The sequence below is a fragment of the Ooceraea biroi genome, chromosome 1 (genome assembly GCF_003672135.1).
Source record: "Ooceraea biroi isolate clonal line C1 chromosome 1, Obir_v5.4, whole genome shotgun sequence".
Classification (NCBI taxonomy): domain Eukaryota; kingdom Metazoa; phylum Arthropoda; class Insecta; order Hymenoptera; family Formicidae; genus Ooceraea; species Ooceraea biroi.
Genome location: NC_039506.1, coordinates 19578206 through 19590080, shown reverse-complemented (window position 1 = coordinate 19590080; position 11875 = coordinate 19578206). Strand labels below are relative to the sequence as shown.

Genomic DNA, 11875 nt, shown 5'->3' with positions numbered 1-11875 from the left:
CGAGCCGTCGTAAGCGCATCTGCCGCTCTCGGAATCGATCTGTTGAAACAGATATTATGTTAATTCAGAGGTTCATTCTTATTTTATAATTTGTTTAATTCATATCATCCCTTCTCCAAGTTTTAATTATTCTTAAGATTGCTGTCTCATATAGATAGATATGCAGAAGTAGTTTTTCTGTTATTCTCTCGAAACTAAATGTAAAGTATAACACAAAACCATCCCCGAACATCATTGCATAGTCGCGTCTGCAACTTCCTCTCAAAAGGGTGTTGATCACGATCTACCTCATTATATCTCACTAAAGTTTAAGTCGGCATATTTAACGCTGGTGGCGCGCCTTTTATGCCGCGCGATCTTCCTCGGGAACACGGAAGGAAGGAATGCTGGTTGCGTGTGGACACCGCCGCTAATGACAACATTAATTACACTGCGCGCTATCTCGCGCTCGTTAATTAACGACGCCGCGCTAAATTTACCGTGAAAAAATACGGGCGCGTAAATTTCGCGTTCAATCGCACGGCAGCATCCCCCAATTAGCCAGAAAGGAGGGTGCTCCTGCGCCTGTTTCCGTTGGCCACCTCGAATCTACGTTAATATCGACAGAATCACTGAAATTTCAGTGTGAATCTATCTTGCATCAAGACTAATCGAAATGCGAGATGAAAATTTGCATATTAATATTCCATAATAATTCCCGTTAATTAAAATTAAACAACTAAATTAGTTAGTAATATGCAGCATATTTCATGTCATTATCCGCGATCTAAGCCCCTTTATTGTATTGTTGATAGAAGATCTGACGACCTTTGACGCATTTTGATTAAATCAATTAAATTCCTTCCAATAAAATTTCTTTCTTTTATTAATCAGATAAGAAAAAGCCAATTACTTTGAACTTAATGAATTTTGCTAATTAAACGGTAATTCTAAACGGTAATTCTCTCTGAAACCGTCGCGAACTGCACTCACACGTTCTCGGAGATCGAAGAGATCGTTCGACACCCGCGGATCTGCTTTTATTTACCAGGACGCCAACCGGAAGAGCCTTGCGTTGGTCAATTGGCCGCGGTGCATCGTGCGGCATTCAAATGATCAATAAGATCGACCACGTTCGGCTCCCTCGAGCGTGGAACCATGGGCGGGTCGGTCCTAGCACGTCGTTGTTTGCTATCGCTCCAGAGACCGCAAATATTTGCCTTCTTTTCTTTTTCCGGTTTTCTCCGAGGGGGCTCGTGCAGTGTCATCGACTTCCCGGCCACGAGGAGGCACGGACCGAGGTAAGGTTGGAAGTCGGGTACGTTCTGCTTGTAAACCAGACTGAAGCCGCCCGTGTCGGCGCAAGCATCCATCGGCACGTCCATTATCACTGGAAGCATCGAGTGGCAAAAGCGATCGAGAGGGTTTTCAGGGGAGTGCTCGCCACGCTACTAAATCGCTCTTAACTAGATCGCGGTGATGGAGTTTGCAGAAAGTAGATTAACAGATTAAGGGAGGACCCCCGTGCGCTGACACGTGCCTTTTCTTAAGTCCTCATCATGCCGAATTGCATGTATTGTATGCGAAAGAGATCGAGAACGTGTCTGTTTACACGTTGCATTAGTTACCTATGTATTATTTCATATTTTGTAATATATAATATCTCGCGTTTCTTTCTCCTTCTTTCTATATAACTTTCTACAATTTCAATTTCACATTTTAATGGAGCGTAATTACATCGATAAGTGTTTGAACGACATTTCCGATACAAGCAGGAAGGAGTTTTGTAAATTTATTCCGGATATTGAATTGAAATACCATTTCACCAATTCAACGTCCAAAACATTTTTCTATTTATGTTTAATTAACGAAGAATCAATGTACACTTACCAATTTTTATGGCACGTATGCTATATTATTATAAGAATTAATATATCGATTCATTTACGAATATCATGCTCAACGGATCCAGAAAATTAAATATTAAAAAAATGAATTAAAGAGGAAATACATTAATAAAATGAAAAATCAGAACGATTTTATTATTTAATACAAATAAGGAGATTTTTAAATAATTAATTTTTCAACAAAGATATGAATATGGATATTGAGTAATAAAACTCCAATCGATACTGAGGGACAAAGAATCGAGAGCACATTGAAATATCTTTAATCTGCAGACCGGAATATTTGGGAATTTGAGCAAATATTTTTTTATTATGGAATGCCATAGCTTTCGCAAAACTTTTGTGTTAATTTGTTAATAGTCGGAATGTATAAAAACATTTCATTATACGTATACATAGAATTCAATATCTGCATGTTTTGTCACAATCAAATTATATATCATTAAAACTTCGAGATATTTCGACAGCGAATTAGATTTGATACCATTAACGTAGTGTACACACAATAAATATGCGATATTTTAACAATTTTATGATTGCGTTTGCATTGTAATATTTGAATATATCAACAGTACATTTTTACAAAAGAGATTCTATTACAAGTTATCAAAGTTAAAAAATAATTAATATTGATTCAATATTGAGAAAGGAAATTATCAAAGATGATTCACTCGCTTCTCATTAAAATCGCTACTATCCGGAAGGATACAGTCGCGAGGGTGCATAAAAGATACAATCGGCGCACAATCAGGTGTTTGGCCATTTCAAGCTCGATAATTGCACCCGGGAAATCTCGCTAACGCGGTTAATTCCTCGCGTAAATCCATCACGTGGGGCACGTGGCGCTTATCGGTGTTACGTCGCCGCGAATTATGGCCATCGCTATCATCCCAGCGAGCCGAGAGAGAGAGAGAGAGGGTCATCTCAGACCATACGTGGACGATGCGTAACTTGTCTAATCATTTGTCTAACCGGCGCTGCCGAGTCTCGTGAGTTTTGAGGCTCGTACAATAACGAGGCGTCGATAACACATGAATTATACTTTTTCTTTCAATTTTTCTCATGTTTAACGCATGATTATTGCTCACCTTTCACCAGACTTTCTAGCACGTTAGAATAGAGACGCTTCGTCAACCGCGAACTGGGCGGATGCATACGCGGATTGGTGTTGATCTCGATCAACCAGACTGACATATCTTCGGCCAGCACGAAATCGGCACCGTACAGTTCGAAGCTACAACGACGCCTCTCCATGTGGTCCTGTGCAGCCAGCATCATCAAGACAATGGCCTCCGCCATTTTCGGGTAAATTAGATCGTAATACGGTTCGCCTCTATGGCCTATGGATCTGGGAGAAGTACCGCGTGATTAGTGGTTCACCGGTTAATTGTTTCGATTTCATTATCTCGCAATTGAAATAAATGGTACCCTTTTGCAATTTGAAGGTACATATAAGTGTAAATGATCTACACGCGAATAAATGATTTTTTTAAGAATTATGATACGGCATAATTATTTTCCATGTACATATGTTGATAAAAAACATAACTTGTAAATCACTGATGTTACCACATAAATTAAAAGATTTGATCCATATTGGTTACAACATATGACACCGAAATGTTTGTGAGTATGTGTGTATTGTATTAAATCTTTAAAAATAAATCCGGACGCGCGTATTGTTACGGCGAATATGGATACCATGGTTTTGGTTTTGGGTTTGTATGACCAAAAACATGAAATATGCGTTACATGTAAGCAAAAATGATTTAAGTGCGTTTTTAATTCAGCTAAAGCGAAACAAGTTGAATAAAACATGTTTTGTATGCATCGGACAAATTTTACTCGACGGAAAAAACTTTGACTATGCAGTAAATTGAAACATTTGCGGTACGTGTGGTAATGGAGAGGTCCACTCAACATCAATAATCAAAATAAAAGCTCGTATTTCATTGAAAAGTGTAATTATTGTAAATACGGCTTTACAAGCAATTGTGTCGTATCCCATACTATTAAATCGTTTCTCGCCTAAATATATCTAACTTTTTATATTTTTACTATTATACTGAAAAAGCATTTGTCGATATTTCAACAAAGAACGTATTCGTTGAAGTATCAACAAAAATAAAATGTGAAAATGTAAAAAGTAGAGTATAATTTTTTACGAAGAAATGATACTCAACATTATTAATAGGGAATTATTAAAATCTCCACCCCGATATTCAAATTCTCGATATCCGACTCGACCACCGACCAAGTCATTATCGTCAAAATGGCATGATACTGGAGTCTCCGATGGAACGCATTCCCGAGATATCTGAAGGATGGGTTTCTTCCGGGTGATCGTAGAGCGCGTACGAGCACCAACACACCCACGTCGAATCTATTCATGGGCAACACGCCGCGGATAATATATTTCCTTTATTCGCTTTATTCGCAATTACTCGAACGTTGAATATACGTTGCGTCATCGAAAAATTCTCGTTCGATTTGTTATTCGGCGGAGGAAACGGACCAAGGCGAGGGTATGGCGAGGCCATTATCGTCAGTGAGACGGTGCCCGAACGTTCTCGGACGAATGCGCTTTATGGAGAAGGCGTATTTGCACAGAGGCTCTATCAATTTCCGCAGAATGCCCCCAGGGGCTGGACGCAACCCTCGTCGACCGGTGTGACGAATGGATAATCGAAACGTCTTGCTTTCGCGCGCGCGCGCATATAACGACCAAGACGAGAGATTACTTCAAGTATTCGTTCAGCTTCTCGCAGTCCCATCCTTGATCGCGCAACGACCTGCTATCGGCTGGTTCCTCGGGGAGACCGCCATCCTGCCTGCGACGCTGTCTACGTCTCTTTTCGTCGTTGTACTTCTCTTGAACGGCGGTGTTGCAGATGTGAATCGCTTCGTGGTAAGTCGAGAAAGTGTACGGCTTCGAACTAAAGCGGAAGAGCGCCTCTCTGGATGGAGAACGGATCATATTAAACAGCAAACATCAAAATCATACTCTAAGTTAGGATTTGCCAGCACAATATAAAAATATAATACTTTTTTTCGTGTTTCACGGAAAAGCAATTTAATGTGAGGTGAATTACTTGAACAGCCATATCGTGAGAGGAAAGGTGCACGTCACCAGATACCACAATCTTATATCGAACTTGGTCTCTTTGATTAACAGGGGCCGTTCTGAAATTTGAATGCGATATGCAACTATAAATTAAACGAGCTTTTTGCAGAGCACACGTGTAGAAAAGTACCCTGTACCGATATATTTTTGTACAATGTAATAGTCCTTCGGCTTCTCCTCGACCCTGCGCAAGATGTCTTTAAGATTGTGGGATATAACGATACCATTTCCGCAGCACAGATGGCTGGGCTTCAGGATCCAAATGCCTCTCATGCCGCTCATCTCGTATTGCGGATCGACGGTCTTTAATTTCTCCAAAGTCACGACGGCAGTCAGGAAACATCTCTGCGATAGCGAGGCGATATTGATATCGATTTATGCGGGGGAATATCAGGTTTCGTTGCGGGGCCGCGACTACCGACTGCGGTGAATCGACTTTAATTCCGGAAAGTTCGAATAAATTCACCCACCGGCGAATTTGATCCTCTCGTCAGAGCGAGGACCACGTTTCGACGGTTGGTGAGGCGAAATTAATTTAATGAAATCGCAGAGTGCGTTTTGATCAAGCGGGAATATCTTCATGAGGGAAAGAAAGAAAGAGAAAGTGAAAAAGTTGCACAATGACAAATCTCAAGAAGCCAAGAAATCTTTATCTCGCGGACACTCCTTCCCGACCGGACAAGTCGTGTGAAGTTTATCGGCTGCAAACTTAGGCAACCTAGGAATACGTGTCAATTGCGCACTTCCTTTGATCAAAGTGCTTTTGATGGTTTAACCTAAATAGAGCACGGTGATAAGCACGTGTTTGACGTCTTCCGATTTACGTGCAACACGGAACCACTTAGGATCACCCACGTAACGAATTAAGGATCTCTTTCGTGACTCTTGTACTTTTCTACGAGGTCGCCTAATTGGTTGTACAGAGTTTAACGGACGATGAAAAATGTAATAAATAAATTATTCGATGTTATAAGAGAGGATACGATAGATAATGAGATGTCCGATATAATAAAGTGAAATAATTTCTCTTAGCGATAAATAAGCGATAAATAAGCACCAGTTACGGATCTCGTACGTCTTTCCCTCACTGTACGACTTGGCGTTCCCTTATCACGCGCTCTTTAATTTTGTACCATCAGTTAAGGGTTAATGGTATCGCGCGGCAGCATCTCGGAACATGTTTAATGCAAGGATGTTTTCGTGCGGCTTGAATAATTAACACAGTTTGGTTTTGTTGCCTACGTTACCCCGTAATCGCGTCTATTATTAGTGTGCGAATCGGGACGTAAGGCGCCAAATAAACACGCCACTCCAACCCCATTGATCGTTTAATAGTAGGTACGTGATACGATTACTGCCTAAAGAAGAGCGTCCGCGGCTCTTTCCTCGCTTCTTCGAAAACGCGGATTTTCCTGTTAAAAGAACCAGTGTTCAAAATAACTAAAACGAAACACTCTGATACCAATAGGAAGGCCGGCCGCACGCTGTAGTACTCGTTACAACGCAGGCTACCGATTTAATTAAGGCCCACGTGCAAAATAGGTAAAATTGTTCCATCTTACTATTCCGAGTCAATGATAAAACAAGGAAAATAAACAAATTTACATAAAAATTAGCTTCTCTTTAAATTAATTCTAACTCAAATTCTAACTCAAACTTCAAAATTATATATTAATATATCTCGTTATTAATAGAGGAGAATCCCCTATTATGAGATATGCTCCTAATATGAGATAATGGGGTTTCTGCTAAACTATTGAGCACCATCTGTTAGTCCCACCATGAACTTATTACTCTTGGTGTAAAATGTATTTAGTGAAAAATTCATTGTTCGTTATTGCGTTTAGCCTTTGCAAGAAAAGGTTTGTGAAATTGTGAACATGTCAACGGAACTTGAGGTTAGTCTTTAAACCTTGTTTATTATATAATAAAGAAATGGTTGGCAATAAATTCAGTATGCAATGATAGAGTAGAATCGTAGTAACAGGAAAATACGCAATTTGTTGAATTGCTTAATTGTAGAGGTTAGATTTCATAATCGCGGAACCGCTAGACGTGTGGCTCGTATAATGAGATATTCAGGATACTCTTAATATGAGATTATTGCTCGAATATGAAGATTATGTAGTGTAATAAAAAGAAAGAAAATACTACTTAAGGTTAAAGAAAAGTTAATACGAATTTATATTACGCAGTTTTGTGTATTTAATTTTTATAGAATCTGACTATGGAGGTTAGAGATACGAGGAAGCGTCGACAGTGAAATCGTGAAGATTTGGCGAAGGCTGTAGCAGCAGTATTTTTATAAAACTATCTAATAAAGTTTTTTAATTGCAATACTGATGTATTTTGCACTTTTAACACCGATTTCTCGAAGTATCTTATATTAGGAGCACACTTTCTCGATCCTGCGTAAAGCTCTTTTTTCAAATTTTTTTAATTTTCAGAAAAAATAATATTTAAATTAGATTTTTCATTTCACCAACCTAAAGCTTATTAAATTCTCTTCAAGATAACGTATTACATTTTAAAATTCTGCCTATAGATTTCCTTACATTCGGCAAAATCGATATGGTATCTCATAATCGGAGACTTTCCTATATGTTATTAATATGATACTTGATATATTAATTAAATACCAGAAACATATTAGAAGAAACCACACAGTCGGATGTGGTTATTATTAATAACCTAGTCGCGAAGTTTTTCGCAATAATCTGACATTAAATTAATTAAATGCACCGAACATGATGAAGTATAGAATCTGATTTTGCTAAAAGAAACTTTCAATGCGTCGCACAGATAATGTTTGGAAATTATTCTTGAAACATGTCATCCAACAAAAATTAGCTTTGCATACTGATATGAGAAAACATAAATCGTCTTCTGTTACCCTCTCTGCCTTCTTACCCTTATATTTACCCGGTATGTTCCGTACCTGAATTTGTTCGCGGCTTTGTTCTAATGAGCCATCGATGCCGGCACCGTGGTGAAGCACCGCCATGCAATCGTCCAAGAAGGAATCCCAGTCCTCGTCGGACGATCGCTCATCGCGATCGTCGACATCGAGATCCTCGTGCGTCGCGACGTCGACGAATTCCTGGCAACGTTCCGCGGCAAACTCCAACCTTGAGATCGGAATCGCTCGTCGTTCCGCCAGATCGACCACAAGGATGTTCTCGTCCGCGTTCACGGCATGTACGAACCACTTGAGCAAACCCGCCGCCGCGGTCAACCGGAAGTCATCCAGGAAGGCGCGACGCTCCGCGCTGGGATCGTAGCTACGTGGGAACAGCACGCTAGACACGTTCTCCTCGTGTAGCCAGTACGCGCCTCTCAGCAAGCGTGCCATTCCGAGCTGCGCACACGTGCGAGCATGATGGGGAATATTCTTGATTTTACTTATCGCTTGACACGATACCGCGATTGCACGCCTTTATTGCAAGCCACTTCTGCGGATTTGACCGGGAATTCGCGCACGCGGCGTATCGAGCGTGACGCGTTATTTTCGTAGCGCATCGCAGCGTTGGGCAATCACGCGAAGGAAATGTTCGGAGACACCAGGCGGTAACCGCGTTTATCGTACGATCAGCCTAGAGTGGAATACGCGAGCAATATCGACGAGAATCGAGGAAGGTTCGGAATATCGTGTTTCCTATCTCGGCGCGGGTATCCGTGCTTAGTTGAGACAAGCGTGCGGCGCGAAAATACCTTTGACGTATAAACGAAGGATCTCTGGTATTTATTGAGCAGGATATTGGGCCCGAGCCCGCGATGCCATTCGACGAAATCGTTTCTACAATCCCAGATGAAGTCGGGCTGCCTGCGACGCAGCAAAGCGAAAATCACCGCCTTTTCGTTCAATGTACCGTCCGCTTGCGTGATATCGCCCAAGGAGTGAGCCTCCGAGCTGGCCGCGACGCCTATAATTGACGGGAGTACACGGAAAATGGTAGACATTAGCCACGATATTTCATCGTCCGGCGGCGGCGGTGGTTCGGCAACAACCGTATTCCGTTAGCCGGCGGCGCGCATTAAACTTTATCGTCCGCAAACAATCTATCTAACCGTATGGCAGTGGTCTCGTTCTGGCCGGCTCGTACTTCTGTACCCAGCCCCGCGCCTCTAGTGCCTCTTTCAGTCTCGGCAGCTCACCTCGTATGAGGAATATCTTGTGCCTCTGCGAATAGTGTTAACGTTAATCGCGGAAACATGATGACGGTACTTAAAGACGCACTGAAAGACGATAGCGACGATAGCGATTTCTCCAACCGTTGCCCGCGAGATAACGATCGTAAAATAACGCGTAAGGATATATTTAAACGCGCGATAACTTGACGCGATTTCTCTAATTATCAGCGTCAAACACGAATAATCATGAGATCGCATGAACGCAATTTTTTTAATCGTCGATTACAGTACCAGTAGTAAAATTAAGTCATATCATAGATCATCTAAAAATATAATTTAAAAAAAAGTATGCGCAACACGATAACGAGAATACCATTTACTGTCTATATTTTTGCATCCGAGAAGATGAATTGATCAATCCCGGAAAGCGCTTACTTTGACGGCGCGTTCTGCTTTTGCCTTAATCTTCCGGTAAGCTGCCTTCCTTGCCCAATCCTCCTTGCAGCAATCACGGTGTTTCGCACTGATCGTTTTGTCTAAAAGTTCCCCATTAGGGGTTTCTCGAAAACAGCAAGAACATGACTTTGCGTAGAAATTCAAGCCGCGCTCGAATTCCGGCAAGACGCTAACGACGTCGCTTCCATCATCGTCCCTCACGTCCGGGGGCGTCAATTTCGGATGCGTCGTCCACGCGCAAACGGATCGATAGTAAGGATTCACGGGGCTATTCTTCCTTTCCAAGTCCACCGTGGGAGGAGACAATTTCCAACTGGATTGAAACTTCTTACCCCGGCAGGTGGACTCCATTGCGGAGGATTGATAAATGCGGGGTGCGGTAGCTCCTCGTTTAATGTCCCTGAGTAATGTTAGATTGCCGCAATTTGTCGTAATTCATCAACGTAATTGGTCATTTGTAATTATCGAAACGGCTAAGACATGGTCCATGCGAGTTAGTGCGATCAGTTTCTCCTAAATCGCGCAAAAGTTGTTATCCAGATGGATGCCTTCAATAACAAGAACGTCTAAATATATTTTTAATCCAGCAGCTCCAAAGATCTCGAGGTTACGTCGTCGGTACCTTCTCGAACGACAACGAAAAGATTGTTCTGCATTATATCATTGATGCTATGACATTTCCTATGAGAATTTTACTCTGCAAAATGTTAATCAATTGCCAAACGTTTGAGAAACATTTTCAATAACCTCTATGTGCGTCTTTACCGCATTACAAAAAGAGACATTGTTTTACTGCCGATAATTTTTCTCAAGACAGATCTTTACGACGGCTCTACGCGACTCGGACTTGGCGGGGATTTAGCTCATAACTTTTGTCCGCCTTGAGTAATATGGGTTTAGTGTGAGTGCAAGTGAGGTTTCTCTACTGACGTTTCATGTTTCCCTTTTCTCGCGTATCGTTGTCGATGAGCGACTAGATTCAAGTAGAACTCCTCAGTCTGAATATTTTATTAATTCGTTCCAAACATTCCAAACATGGACGTGCAACACGGAGGAACTTTTCCGGAGACTTTTCCGAGAACGAAGAACCTTAGACGTCCTGTGAAGCACGGCATACTCGAGAGAAGAGCGCGTACCGCATAAAATAAAGCGAGTTTTATGCGAATCTACAGGATGTATCTTAGAATTTTTTTCGTCTCTTGTTCCGATCAGATAAATCACATTTAACACGTAAGCTGCGCGAAAAATGCAATCTACGGACGGATGCGAGTAATCATGAGTTGCATACTGGCAAACGAAATGCCACAGAGATCCGACTCAGATTAAATTTGCATTTTCAAAAGTTTGACGCGCACATCCAAAAGTTTTACATATGTAAAATGTCAGATTAATATCAGGCTATATTCTCATACAGAAGTTGGTAGCATTTGTAATTAAATAAATAAGAGATAATATGCATTTACAAAATTTTGTCATGAGAATTTCACATCGCGAGCCGGGAAATTGCTGTAAGTTAGGTAATATGTTATTCTACATAAACATTTCAAAACAAATCGGGATCCGCAAGAACGGAAAATCAAAATGAAAATTGTGGTTTCGGCTCAACATACGAGAGAATTTCAAACATGGTAGCATCCAACTAGCATTTCAAGTAATCGTGTCCCGGATTTCTTGAACGATTCGGTGATGCTGTAGTTCTAAATACGGAGCGCAAAATTCATGAGAATAAAGTCGCGTTCAAAGCGACTTTACCACGCGCGAACGCGCGCGCAGATTTATGGCATCATGCCCCATGCCGTATTTATTTTCGCCCAAGTCCTATATACGCATATCCACTGTGCCGCACATAAATTTCATATCTTGCTTCAATATTTTATCGCTGTCGGATTAAAAACAACGTGCGCGGGATCCAATATGAAACGCTTTCGCGCGCTGCACACGAAAACGCATCGATTCGGAGGAAACGCGCAAAATGGCAATAAAACAAATCCATTAAGCTCGACTCGTGTTTCTCGCGACTTCTGTCACCAAAAGTGTCCCATTTCATCGAAAATCGTATGAAGAGCTGGAATACATCTATCAAAGAACGCTTCATTCTTTAACGAGACTGCAATTTCCGGCGATGCATGTGGAATCTTTCCGTCGTCAAACAATCATTATCGATAGCTGGGATCATATCGAACCCAGTGAGAAAACTCAAAGAACGTTCAAGTCGTATTTTTACGATCGGTATTTGACCCCGTTCTGACTAATATATTTCACGAGATTTTTTCGTCGC

The 11875-nt window shown here is 41.3% G+C and overlaps 1 protein-coding gene across 1 annotated transcript; it reads right to left on the bottom strand.

Annotated features, from left to right (window-relative positions):
* Positions 1-75: 75 nt before the first annotated feature.
* LOC105277977 (tubulin glycylase 3A) lies at positions 76-10231 on the bottom strand. The gene is made up of 9 exons (XM_020031233.2): positions 9577-10231; positions 9079-9190; positions 8722-8933; positions 7949-8368; positions 5148-5355; positions 4979-5069; positions 4628-4843; positions 2975-3234; positions 76-1369 (listed from the first exon to the last, which is right to left on the bottom strand). Exons 1-9 carry the CDS (start codon positions 9946-9948, stop codon positions 1059-1061), a joined length of 2202 nt encoding a protein of 733 aa, XP_019886792.2. The 5' UTR covers positions 9949-10231; the 3' UTR covers positions 76-1058.
* Between the last annotated feature and the right edge of the window lie 1644 nt (positions 10232-11875).

Excerpts from the sequence above, each read along its gene's own strand:
- LOC105277977 (XM_020031233.2), bottom strand. The coding sequence starts at position 9,948 with ATGGAGTCCACCTGCCGGGGTAAGAAGTTTCAATCCAGTTGGAAATTG. Across the intron at positions 4,844-4,978 it reads CTCACGATATGGCTGTTCAA|AGAGGCGCTCTTCCGCTTTA; the intron begins GTAATTCACCTC and ends TTCTCCATCCAG. Across the intron at positions 3,235-4,627 it reads AAGCTGAACGAATACTTGAA|ATCCATAGGCCATAGAGGCG; the intron begins GTAATCTCTCGT and ends TACTTCTCCCAG.